Source organism: Etheostoma cragini, chromosome 17 (assembly GCF_013103735.1).
Source record: "Etheostoma cragini isolate CJK2018 chromosome 17, CSU_Ecrag_1.0, whole genome shotgun sequence".
NCBI lineage: Eukaryota > Metazoa > Chordata > Actinopteri > Perciformes > Percidae > Etheostoma > Etheostoma cragini.
Window position 1 is genome coordinate 12,185,021 of NC_048423.1, and position 14,337 is coordinate 12,199,357.

General features: G+C 39.6%; 1 protein-coding gene across 4 annotated transcripts in view; it reads right to left on the bottom strand.

Annotated features, from left to right (window-relative positions):
* The window catches only part of LOC117960191 (Kv channel-interacting protein 2), an 85,446-nt gene that overhangs the window by 16,012 nt on the left and 55,097 nt on the right, over window positions 1-14,337 (bottom strand). Inside the window, exon 1 of one of the 4 annotated variants that reach the window (XM_034897890.1) lies at window positions 10,422-11,075. The exons of the other annotated variants lie outside the window; for them this stretch is intronic. Within the exon in view, the coding sequence (XP_034753781.1) occupies window positions 10,422-10,527 (106 nt within the window). The 5' untranslated portion in view covers window positions 10,528-11,075. Of the gene's footprint in view, window positions 1-10,421; window positions 11,076-14,337 lie in introns of those variants that run through there. 4 annotated transcript variants of the gene reach the window in all.

The window sequence follows — 14,337 nt, forward strand, 5'->3', positions numbered from 1 at the left end:
AGGCTTAAAACCTTTGACTGTACCAAACACACATTGCGGTGCTTAACTTTTAAACCAGATGAGGGCAGTGCAGGGTAATATATAAGAAACCCTGTGTTGAACAGTGCTGTTCCCCTCCCCTGTTTTCTCTTTTTCTTATTGCCCTTCATTTAAATTCTGCGCCAGAGAACAGACAAACAGTGGGAGGCTAATGAAAGATCACAAGCCGTTAACAATTTCCAACACACTCACACAAACGTCCACACAAAATGTAAAAGGTCTATTGACACTGTTTACTATTTATGACACATCCAATGTCACATCCAAACTACAGCAGGCCAAACAGCATTAAAGCTCTTATGGCTTGAAGCTTCACTTCTTGCACTCAGCTGCAGCTTTTTTTAAATGCATGTTTTGGAGTGGTGTTAAGCAGTCAATCTAAATTGGCTTTGTATTGCTCACAACAATGCTCTTAACGTATCTCCAACAAATCATAAACACTCTGCTCGGCTGTTTCCTGCCAGGAGCCAAATCAGGTAAACATCCTGAATGGGTCGATAGCGCAGATAAAAAAGACTTTGCAGCAGATAAAAGGGTGTAAATCTCAGTTCTCTGAAGGTTTGATTTCAGTTGTTTTAAGAGTAGTTTCTAATAAGACCATTAAAACCAATTACGGTCAGTGCAAGAGAGCAAACTATACCCATTTCCAGCCACACAAGACATTGCTCAACCAGCCACCAGCAGTAACATGTATTGGGACCCAGCCGTGAATGAAGATGAAACTGGCAGATTAATCAATGGCAGACTGCTAGCAGCCTGAAGCTAGCCCATTGTGTTGTAAAAGAACACAATATGAATAAAAGCCAACATAGATGTTTTATTCTGAATCCTCCTGCAAGGAAGGTACTCTGTTGTCTGTCTGTCTGTCGTGTGTTTGTGTGTGTGTGTGTGTGTGTGTGTGTGTGTGTGTCTGTATATGAGTGAGAGAGAGTGAGAGTTAGCCAGGAATCAGAGAAAAACTTGGGGGAAGTTGAGTTATAAGTCAGTTCTTTTGAGGATAAACTTTTCAACTCACAAACACACATTACAAAACCACAATGGTTTGCTTGTGCCTGGTAGTTATGTGTCGACACAGTTGTACTGTGCACACGTTACAAATTTGAAAACCTACATCCTTATTATTTTCAATAGGTAAAATGCCTTTGTGTGAACTGCAGAGGTGAATGTGTGAACAGTGGATCAACAGTATCGCAACCATGATCCCCTACACAATTAATAAACAAGTATGGCCCAATCTAAGAAGTGAAAACAAACAATACATGTTTACATGCTTTATTGTAAAAAAAAAAAAAACATTTAATACTATGGCTGGGCGGCATGGAGAAAAATAAAATATCACAATATTTGTTTTTAGCAAAAACCTCGATGTCAATACTGCAACAATACTGTAATGTTGACTATTGGTGCTTTCACAAAATATTTACAGAATGAAATTTGTAATAAGTAATCATCAATAATGTGGATGTAATCACTGAGTGGGTAAAGGCAAATAATAGAGCAGTTTGGTAAGTTCAGAAAATCACATCACTTTAATGTAATGCAGCCTTTAAAACCAGGAAAAGACAACACTTATGCCATATTACGATATCACGATATCCAAAATCTAAGACAATGTCTAGTCTCATATCAAAACAATATACTGTAGATACATTGCCCAGCTCTACTTACTACTCACTCCCATACTGCCCATTGCTGTTGCACCTGTATTCACCCTCTGAAACAGAGTGTTGAAAACAATTGGAAATCTCAACGCTCAAGATGATTTCTCTAAAATACATTTACCTCAATTTTTGACATTTTGGACACTATTAACATGAAAATCAAACAGAAAATATGACCATCTTAAAGCAAGAGGGAAAAAAGAACATGGTGGAGGAGACCATTTACTGTAACATACAGTGGATATAAAGTCTACACATTCCTGTAAAAATGCCAGGTTTTTATGACGTAATTTTTACGTGACGTAGAACTTTTTCCACTTTTAATGAAACCTATAATGTGAAAAAATCCAATGAAAAACAAACGGAAATCTTTGAGGTTGAAAAATAAAAAATAAAACCTTACAATAACCTGGTTGCAAGTGTGCACACCTTCAAATAACTGGGGATGTGGCTGTGTTCAGAATTAACCAATCACATTCAAACCCATGTTAAATAAAAGTCATTACAAACCTGCCATCATTTAAAGTGACTCTGATTAATCACAAATAAAGTTCAGCTGTTCCAGTAGGATTTTCCAGACATTTTCTTAGTTGCATCTCAGAGCAAAGCCATGGTCCGCAGAGAGCTTCCAAACCATCAGAGGGCTCTCATTGTTGAAAGATATCAGTCAGGAGAAGAGTACAAAAGAATTTTCAAAGCCTTAAACATACCATGGAACACCGTGAAGACAGTCATCATCAAATGGAGAAAATATGGCACAACGGAGACATTACCAAGTACTAGACGTCCCTCCAAAATTAATGAAAGGACGAAGGAAAACTGCTCAGGTATGCTTTCAAGAGGCCTACACCAACATTAAAGGAGCTGCAGGAATTTCTGACAAGTACTGGCTATGTGCTACATGTGACAACAATCTCCCGTATTCTTCATATGAATGGGCTTTGGGGTACGGTGGCAAGATGGAAGCCTTTCTTACAAAGAAAAACATCCAAGCCTGGCTGAAGTCTTCCAAAAGCATGTGGGAAAATGTGTTATGGTCTGATGAAACCAAGGTTGAACTTTCTGGCCATAATTCCAAAAGATATTTGGCGCAAAAACAATACTGCTTATCACCCAAAGAACACCATACCCACAGTGGTGGCAGCATCATGCTTTGGGGCTGTTTTTCTTCAGCTGGAACCGGGGCCTTAGTCAGGGTGGAGGGAATTATGAACAGTTCCAAATACCAGGCAATTTTGGCACAAAACCTTCTGGCTCCCATTAGAAAGCTGAAGATGAAGAGGAAGTTCACCTTTCAGCATAACAACGACCCAAAGCACACATCCAAATGCACAAAAGCATAGCTTCACCAACAGAAGATTAACGTTGGAATGGCCCAGCCAGAGCCCAGACCGGAATCCAACTGAACATCTGTGAGGTAATCTTAAGAGGGCTGTTCACAGGATATGTCCTCACAATATGACAGATTTGGAGCACTTTTGCAAAGAAGAGTGGGAAAATATTGTCACGTCAAGATGTCCCATGCTAATAGACTCCTACCCAAAAAGACTGAGTGCTGTAATAAGGTGCTTCAACAAAGTATTAGTTTAAGGGTGTGCCCACTTTGGCAGCCAGGTTATTGTTCGGTTTTATTTTTCGTCCTCAAATATTTCCGTTTGTTTTTCAATTGCTCAAATAATAGGTCACAACAAAGGTGGAAAAAGTTCTGACATGATTTATGTTGTCATTTCTCTACATCACAAAAACCTGTTGTTTTAACAGGGGTGTGTAGACTTTTTATATCCACTGTACGCAAGAAGGAAAAACAGTAGCATTGATAAAAGACGGTTGGAAATGAGTGTTCTCAGGCAATATTTTTATTTAAAGGTTCTATTAAAAGTGTAGTCTCTTTTGTGGTATTTCTTTCAGGCTGGTATATAAAACTATAGTATATGCAAAGTCATTTTGCATGTTTTTCTTGACTGTATCAATTGATTTTAAATATGACAAGCTCAGATTTTGATTAGTTTTCTAAAAAACGTTACTTGATTTTGAAGGTTTTTTCTTGGGAGTATTGCTGTTTTGATCTCAAATATTCCCCAGAATAGTTATTGTTATATTGCCAAACATTTCTGAAGCATTTCATACGAGTGTGACATTACAAACTGCCAGTACATTTACGTGTTAAGCTGCATATGGAAAAAGGTCTTCAGACACAAGGCTGAGCTGGGGTAACACAAATCTTTTTAGCTAGGGATATTTTCAAGGAGAGTGTGTGAATTTATTAGTTTAGTCTCAATGTTATCATCTTTCTGCAGATGCTTGTCAGAAGAAGACCAGTCAACAACTTCTGTTCTTTTATCCATAGAGCACCTGTCATACAAATAGTGTCACACACACACACACACACACACATATAGAGAAGAGTGGGGAGAGAGACAAATATAGAGAGAGGGGCATGGAGGATAGAGAGAGTTTTGTATTCAATATCTCATCTGATCCTCCTGTGTCCCAGGCTCTCATCTTCTAGGTGGCTAGCCATCAGAGGGGCAGAAACCGAAAGAGCCTCAGACAAGGACAAGGGCAGTCTCCTCCACACTCTCTTCAGTTTTTTTATGTTTATAAGATACTAGTTCAAACCACTGATAGAAGATGCAGGATCTGAGTGCCTGCCTTTTTGTAAACATACCCCAACAGATTAGAATTTTGACATCATAGCTGGTAGATGAAAACCCTATATAGACTACTTATGGGGACTGACAGAATATCATCAGATTTAATGCTATGATGTCCTCAGACCGCGACAGACTCTAACTTGGCTGCAAACACACACACACACACACACACACACACACACACACACACACACACAAACACACACAACATACTCCATTAGCAAACCTATCTATTGAAGGGCAATTACAATGAGGGTAGATGGACGTGCCCCTGCGAGTGTGTGTGTGCTTTGACACAAATGGGTCCTCTGCTGACTCCAAAGCAATTTACCTTCACTTACCCCTCTCACTCATTCTTTCCATCCCCCCCACACTGTGCTGATATCATAGCCAAATAACCTTTTAAGCAGGAAAAATCATTTACCGAGCCTTTTGTATACAGCAAAAAGATGAAGGAGGTTTATGGAGCTAAACCTATATTGTTCATCAAAGGCAAACATACACACACACACACACACACATTTTTTTATAACATATTGTTGCATGTTTAAGATCATTTTGAGCTGTTAAGCAAGTTCAAGTTTCAGTATTGCTCATATGTAGGTTAACACAGGGTCACTGGTATAGTGACAAGTTTTTGATGGGAGAACAAGTCAGCGCACCAATAAATATAAAAAGATAAAATAACCTAAAATGACATTAATAAAACAAAACAACAGTAAAATAGCGAGAATTGGTGTCCCAATATGGTGTCTTAATTTCCTATATAATCACAGGTAACCTATAATATTACTGTGGAAAACTGAGGGTATGGTAGTAGGCTGCATCTATCAATTAATTTAGGTGCACTTCTGTGGGCAAAAAGTAAACTATTACTAATCTCATTCTGAGGTTGCATCCATCATTAACAGAATTATGATTCATAATCATTTATTTCTTTGGAATGTCTCCTACTGGTTTGTGGCTAGGGAACTCTATGAAAACGTTTAAAACACGTTTCAGAGTAAGACTCACTCTTCTGAAGGTGCTTTGCTACAGTGGCTTTACTAATATGTTCTGAAACAATGCAACGACCATATACCAAAAAAAAGTAATGCGACATAAAGAATCTCCTGGGAGGTAGACCATGTCCACGGTGATGTTACTGATATGAGGACGGATGTAGGCTACATGAATGATAGACTAGGAAGAAAAACATACCGCTCAAATAATAGGTCTGAAAATGAAGATACATCTAAAGCTGGTGTTCACCTTCCTGCTTTACCTATCAGAATTGTGCACAAATTGCAAGGGCCAATCACAGAGTCACAACCCTGCTTTAAAAAAATCTGTTTCTCCCTGTGCTATTCAGCTGTCGTTGCAGGCAAAGAGTGCAACCCTCCACATCCGCTTCCACCTTCAGTCATCTACTCCAGCTGACCGGTCCGCAGCCTCCTTCGCTCTGGTCTTTGGGCTTCTTTGTCGCCACCACCAGTGTCTAGATTCCATCGGGGGGTCTGATGGTACTCTACCCCTATGTAGATATACAAAATATTTGTATAGCGATGGAGTCTAATTGCCAAGGACTTTGTACATTTTATTGAGCTGTACAATAATCCCCATTTGCATACCTGCAAACATGTCTCTCCTGATTGAAATTCAGCTTCTTAATCAACGGGATCGTTGACAAAAGGAAATGCCATGTTCAGAACAAAAACGTTTTATAGTCTGCCTAACATGGTAAATAAATTGTTTTCTGCCTAACATGCAGATAACAAGCAGCGCTAAAATGTGCTTGATACAGACTGAATGAATGAATGACGAAATGAAAGTGTGCTGTGTCAGAGGGAGTAGACTGAGAGAAGAAAACTTGCTCCCGACCATGTCAGGTTTGTCGGTACATGATCTGTTCTGCCCGCACGATCCGTGCAGGATGACACTCCTGATGTACAAGAATTTACGACACTGCATGATTTTTTTCCACAGTAGCGGTCTGCCGTTAGCCTCCACCGGAAATGTTAATATTCTGTATGAATATTCAATGCCCTCTTTCAATATCCTGGAGCCAAGATCCCTGGATTTCTCCCTGGGTTGTCCACAGGACTCTAAAACAAATTATCTAATTTCCAGTGAACTGAATATATGATACCAAAGGAGCAAAGTAAAACTGTGAAAAGTAGATTCAACAAGCTGGCTTGGCACATGGCTCACATCTGAATTTATATGAAGGCAAGGAGATACATTAATGTATCAAAGACCTTTTGAGAAGTGATGAAATATTACTGGAACAAGTCCCTGACCTCCAGGACTTCATTAAGCTCAGTGCCAGCATTTTCTTCTAAAATCAAAAGCTGAAGAAGGTTGTAGTGCATGTGGCCCCAGTGAGGCTTCATCATTTACATGTAGGCCCATGTCTGAATCCCTCAGATGTTTCTAGCCATCTTGATATGTGCTGCTTTTTTACCTGTCAACCTAGATGCTAGAATGTTGTCAGCGAAATAGTCTCAAACTAGTGTAAGCACGAGCATGTGGGGTGGGGCGGCCATGACATTTTTAACAATTTTTCCTTTTTATGGTAAAACCATGTTGAACTAAATATTAACCTAAACAGAGTATTTTCTACATACTTTAAAAGATGTCTGGAGTGTTAAAGTTGAGGCATCTAGAAAGATCCTATCTAGTCACACAAATATCCTCTGAGACAGCAACAAGTAAATGTCAGGGACAGGTGGTAGAAAATGCAATGCATATACTGTATGTACAGTATTTATTACTGGCAGACACAGAGATTTCTTTGTAAGTCTTGAGTAAGTCCAAGTAAACTAATTTTGTCCAGTGAATGAATGTAGAACAAGGGAATTGTGGAGGAAACCATTGTGTTGTTAGAAACTCTTTTGTCAGGCCATCTAGATCTGAACATCCCATTGTACAATTTCCACCTCATAAACTTCTAAAGAACCCACTCCAGCCATTAGCCATTGGCTTTAAATCTATCAGAGCCTTGTAAACTTCCAGACCAGATCTTCCAGTCACACATACTGTATGTGTCTCCTCTACACACTTCCAGCTCTTTCTCTTTTCCTCCCTCTTTCCCTTTCTTTAGAGAACCCAAATGTGTGTATGTACAGTATGTGTTTAATCAGCGTAAGGTCAGCAACACAGCTCAACAAAGTAATGGGAATCTCACAAGCTGCAAACGTTTTTTGTCATGAAAGGTATAGGGGGAAAGGCTGTCTGTAAGTAGAAGTACATACAACCAGTGTACTGCATTCGTGTGGTGTAATCTGAAAAACCATTTCCTGACTGGGAAATTTATGTGAACGCCCCCTCTAGTCGATAAACAACTCAGAAAGTCAGCAAAATGTTTGGTACACTTTGGTACATCTTCCCGAGTGGGCGTCATATTACGCAGTATAATGGTGGACTAGAGTAAATGTTGGGTTGATGGTAAGAATTTTTTTATTAATTCACGTATTGCATAAAAAAACTGTTAGTTGCTGTCCACGTGTAGTGACCTAGACTATTTATAAACGTTTTTTATTAGGCTGATATTTAGCCTTATAACAAGTCAGGTAAAGCATTATGGTGCAGCAACAAGTTTCACTCAACAAAATCACTAATATAAAGCTTCAAACTGGAAATAAATACTACAAACAGATATTTACATGTCGTTTAAATACTCTGAGCAATCCAATCCAATACATTTTCTAAGTAGCGTCCATGTATTTTCCACATTACGACTTAAAGCTAATGAACACACCGAAGTTGGAAGAATGACTTCCTATCTCTGGAAATGGAACCATCTGAGGAGTATGTAAGGGCAGCATAACTGCTGTCAAGTCAACTCAAGTCTGTAAATCAATATCCTGAGAGAGAAGTAAATGAAAGACACACCGCCACACCAGCAGCCAACACAAGATTCCACTATTAAAATAGAAAGATCAAGCAGAATGAGAAAATCTATGTCCAATCTATGTGTCAGTTTCACACAGGACCACATGGTCAATATAGATCACATGACTAATAGCATCATGGTATCACCAGCAAATTGAAAATATATGGGATGTATAAGTTGCTTCAAACATGAACAGAGCATACAAACTCAAGTAGGCATGCATATTTCAAGTGTATATCACATGCCCTTATATAGATGTTTAATGATTAGAAGCCATCTAGTGAGCACATGATTCTGCTGATAGTCCAGATGGCAGAACTACCGTATTACTCAGACAAAGTTCCTCTAATAAAGAGGAAATGCATTCGCTTAAGTACTCCCGGAGGAGTTTGCACACATGCACGGACGCACGGACGCACGCACATAAATCTGTCATTTTCCATAAAGATTGGTCAGAATAGTGAAGACTGATAATAATACTGAAACTGTAGTGTAATGGGAGTATAAATAGCCTCCTCTGTGTGTGTGTGTTCATTTTTGTGTGCATGTGTATGCAGAGCACTGTAGCATGCACCATAGTTTTCCAAGGAGAATTTGAGATGACAGAGCTGTTGGCACACCTTGAGCACTGGGTGCAGTCCAGCAGGTGCTTAAGGGATGGAGGATGTCTCTTATAGTGTGGCATCAAGAAGACTCTACCAGAATAAATTCTTAATCTATGCAGCGTTTTAATTTGTTATGTTTACTGAGTAAACTGCATGTCTGGCCTTAACATGGGGACTTAAAATTAGTGTGAAAGAGCAGATTCTTGTCATGAGAAGCAAACATAAGACCCTGTCAGAGTGCCGCTGTTACCAAAGTGTACAGGGCACTCTGGGCAATGAGCGGAGTAAAAAAATACACACAAAGGAGATAAGAATTCCATCTTCCCTGTTGTCACTAACAGGGTAGCGATAAGCGAGTGTGAACAATGTAAAGTAGATTGGATTTAGGGGGGACAAAGCACAGGCCATCCAGATAAGACAGGCCAAACAAGGTCTTGCTGCATGGCAACAGCTCCAGAGGGTATAAGACCTTTTCAATCAACCCTTTATTTACAGCCAGACAATTATGGAAGAGGAAATTAAAAGTATAATTCAGTACATGTTTCATTTTGTTAAACTATAATTAAACATCTGTGAACTGACCTAATTGAGTGTATGGGTGACTGCTGATTTATCACTAATCCATGAGGGCGTCTGTCTCTTTTATTGTTAAACAAATAATGAAGTCAAACACTTTGGAACTGAATTGTGTTTTTTAAATCACATTAGGCCAAGTCAACCACAACCACAAAACGTGTTGACCTACGATCTGCAGCAAAGAAAATGAGCCCTTTTTTCTCACACAGCTCCAAACTAAAGGATATGAGCTAATGAGAGTACTGAGAGGACATTCCCTCAGTGAGACAAGTTCCTCTACACAGCACTCAGACCCACTCTGTCCATAGTGTTATCGATTAAAGGGTAAAAGCACACACACCCCAGGGGCAGAGCCTCACACACAGCTAAAGTTACTCTGTTCTGTGTGTGTGTGTGTGTGTGTGTGTGTGTGTGTGTGTGTGTGTGTGTGTGTGTGTGTGTGTGTGTGTGTGTGTGTGTGTGTGTGTGTGTGTGTGTGAGTGAAAGAGTGCTAGAAAGGGAAGGGGGGGAGAGAGTGTAAACTGTGAAAAAAAAAATCTCTTCACTAAGAGATTTACAATTTGGAAAATGAAAATTTTCAAATTTCACAACATTACACATTGGTTTAGGATTGTACAACACTATACAAAACTGTTAAGTATTACATTTTGTTATGCAATTGTTTTGTAATGTAGTGTGTTTTATATCAGTGCAAATCAGTATATCATATGCATTTTCTGTAAACTACTTTGGCAACAGGTTTTCTTTGTTTGTGTCAATAAAACAGATTGAATTGAGAGAGAGGGAAAGAGAGAGAGAGAGAGTTGCATGGCCCAGTTGTACTGGTAACCTAAACCCTCAGACAGGACACAGCCCACTCAGGACCAGAGGAAATGGGAACTGAAGATTAAAGTATCAGCTCATGCACACACCGGTACACCCACAACACCTTCGAAATCAGTGAAACTCTGTTTTTACTTCACTATTATTGTCCTGGTATTAATCCAACAATTCACAGAAAAAAATCCATTACCTTCCCCTCCGACAGGCTCGAACATCCCAAACTGCTCCAGGACTTTGATGAAAAGACCCATGACCACCAGCACGGCGATCATCTCCAATCCATCCAGACTCAACATCTTTAGAGACCACTGTCATTGCCCAGCACTGCAGCACTGAGCCAGGTTGGGCCGGGCCGGGCCGGGCCGGGCCGAGTCTGGCCAGCGACACAACACCTTTCCAACTGCACTCAACCAACCAACAATTTGAGAGCTGAGTCGACTTCCGTCTACTTCCTCACTTTTATCCACCTCAAGCCAATCTAGTGTTGTAAGTTGAGGCTGATTGAACAATTCTGTCAACTAAAACGGGAGAAAACAATAAAGTGGCTCGGCTCTATGGATGTTTCTCCTCTGTCACCCGAAACCTGGCCACCAGCAACCCCTCTTATTCCCTGTTGGAGGCCATATTACTGGAGCTACAGGCTGCAAGCTCCAAATTGTCATAACACCTGGGCTGAAGTTTGAGTTTTTTTTTCTTTTCCTCCTCTCTCTCTTTCTTCTTCTAGGCCCCTGCCGAGTAATGGAAACTTGGGATGTGCTGCGTCTGCTAGTCCTTTGGCAGTAGTTGTCAGGAAGTGAGTGTTGTGAGGGGTAAAGAGGGAGTGAGCGAGGGAGAAGCGGCAAAAGAGAGGGGGAGAGGATGACTGGGAGATTGCAGAGAAAATGATAGCAAGAGAGAGAGAGAGAGAGAGAGAGAGAGAGAAAGAGAGAGAGAGCGAGAGCGAAAGAGATAGAGAGAGAGCAGAAACAGATTGTTTGGGAAGGGTGGGGAGGACTTGAGGTATGCCCTCCCTCTCCAGTGACATTACATTCATTGATTTGCCTGATGTGGTTTCCCTGGTAACTGGAAAAGAATGTTAAAAAGACAGGTTTTATTCCAACTAATGGAAAGAAATATATTTATGTTCATCTGAATTTGAGTCCCAACTCAAATTTGTCTTATCCCAGTATGGAGATTGCTGCATCTGTTTTCTAGCCCGTATGGCTGCCGATGCAATGTCTCATTAACTTTGCAAATGTGTTGCTATCAGAGCTCAATGGGAAAAGGCTTTGGCTTTGGTACACGCAAACATCCAATATTAGAACAAAAATAAGAGCTAAGCAATTTCTTCAAATGCATTACATACAGTAGCTGTTGGTGCCTGACAGAAAAATCTGTCCTGTACTAACTAAATGTGACTTAATACATCAATCAATCAATCAATCAACTAATCAATTAAATTTGTCTTACAACTCCAGTGAATTGCAATCTTGCCAGCTCCTTAAATTTATGAATAAAGCACACCTCCTCCTCCACATACAGTAGAAGCAGCGGAGAAAAACTATCCTCAAGCAGCGCTGTCACTGGATTTATATATTCCTTAAAATCAGAGTGTATTGAATATCAAGTACAAAAGTAGCTCATTTGAAAGGGATTTTGTATAACAGCTTGTTGCATTTGGTCACCACCATTGTATTCTGATTACTACATTAATTCAGTATTAACCAATGCCTCTTGAACTTATTGATGCTGTGGAAAACTGGAATCATCTTACTGTTTAAAGAAAACTATTGAGCTAAATTTGTTCAGTGATCACCATGCATCATGTTTGCCTTTTTGTAGAGTTATCTATACGTCTATTGCATGAGACATTTAATGTCACATAATGGACAAAAAGCATTCCACAATACATTTTGTTAATAGTAGTGAACAATTGTTGGTCACTAACCCAGAGCAAAACAACATTATGCATTATGAAGACCCAAAAAAGGTAACTTGCTGCTGAGAATACAGATGTGAGTAATGTAATGTAAAGCTAACATAAAACACCTTGTAGTATTAGCTGAATTCTTGCCCTTTCAACAATAGTTGAGTTGAATTCTGTCTTCTATTGAAAATCTGTTTAAATAAGGTACTGCATGGAAATTAAATTGTATTAATATGTTTCAAAACTCAACACCCTTCCCGCCAATATATCAAAATAATATGACAGTATAGAACTGCATTATAGAATGCAGAACTTGCATCATATTATTGTTTTACTTTATGATACACTGACTTCACTGTAGTTCTGCTCTCTGTTAAAATGCAGAACAAAGTCTTCATGGTTAAAAAAGAATGCACTTTTTGCTATAGGTATCCTTCAATCACTTATAATATCCACCAGTATTGTGTTTCTTCAAACAGACATAATTGTCCTATTAGCATCTAGTTTTATTTAGATGAAGAAAATGGAGCCTATCACAGAAGCCGTGTTGTTGCCCTCTACATATTGCAAAAGGCCCCTTTATGAACAATGGTATGAAGTCAGTGTTTTGAAGTAGCTATTTTATATAAATTTTTATAATAAATCTTACATTGGAAAATAAAAATGGAACTCTGGGATAAGATAAAAAAAAGCTTTAGTCCAGTCTGCAATTTATTTTTGCAAAGTCTCTAACTGAAGAAAAAAGAATGCAAAGAACAAGAAGTTGACAAAACGTATCTGTTACAGAAACAAAAGAATAATTTCTAATTAGCTATTTTTTACCCTTGCATACACATTTCCTCTTGGAAGTTCTCATCAATAGCGAGTCAGCTGTAGGGAGTCAGTGAATCTGAGGCTCTTTAGCATACCAGGTTTCATGTGTTTCTTTTTTTTATACAAATAATAACTGCTAATATCAACAGAACCACATTCCCCTTATCCAAGGAGGCACTGAGTGATTTGGTAATTTCTTGTGTCAAACATCCTGATACCTTCCATCAGTCATAATGTGGGGTTGGGATACTTTAACCTTTGATAAGAATCGGTTCAGACCGCCGATGTTAGCTACTGTCCAAGGTTCTGCCCCTCCCAACCAGCTCTCAGTAAGGGTATCGTTTGGCCTCATGATACAAAAATAAAAGACCTGGAAAAAAGGTGTGATGTTCCCTCTTTGTCTTATTCTGCCACTGTGATTGCCCCTTCTTCCTCTTTCTTTGGAGAGAAGAAAAGTTTTTAAGAGGCAAGGAGCAGGGCTCTGACAAATGTGCTGTGTCTGCATCCACTTCTGCTGTCCTTTCCCTTTGTTGACATTCCTGTTCCTACATTTTCAACTGGGCTTTACAGGAGCACACCTCATTACAGAAACATCTGTCACAGAAACAGCATCACCAAGGACCATGTGGCATGGGTCACCCTAATATATACTCACACACATAAGCCAGACAAGGTAACAGGAAACCTAATCTTATGTCACATCACTCTTCTCATATAGGGTGTCTTCTGAAGACAAACACCACAATAGACCAATTTCTCCTCACTCTATGGCAGTAATGTATACCCTTTGTATTGAACCTGAGCTCCGACTGAAGACATGGTAAATGTAAACAAGAGAAATATTGAACCACGCACTCACAAAAGAGAGAGAGAGAAAGAGAGAGAGAGAGACAGAGAGAGAGGAAGAGAAAGGGGGGGAGAGAAAGAGAAATTTGAGCCTGACCTGTTGGTTAAAAATGATTTATCTGCCCAGTTCTTTATTGAAGGGTTCAAAGGGAGAAACAGAGAGGTGGAAGGAAAGTAGATGCAAGGTAGGTTGTTGCATGAGACGTGGTGGCAGGGGTGAGTAATGAGAAGTAAGATAAGACAGACAGAAGCAGAACATGAAGGAACAAAGAAAGGACGAACTGAAGAGCCTGAGCAACTGAGGTCAGGTCTCTCTGTGCTGTGATCTGCAATGCACAGACGGGGGAGGCATCTAGTCTTTCTTACCCTCCAGCATCACTCCCCTCCGGGAGGATTTTTTACCTCATTCTAGCTGGTGTGAAAGAAAATTGGACCTGCACATGTGTCCTCTGTTACTTTGCTTTTATCCTCCCCTACTTTTCCCTCTGTTGTTCATCAAATTTCCACACACAAGAAGCACATATTTACCCTTTTAGGTCAG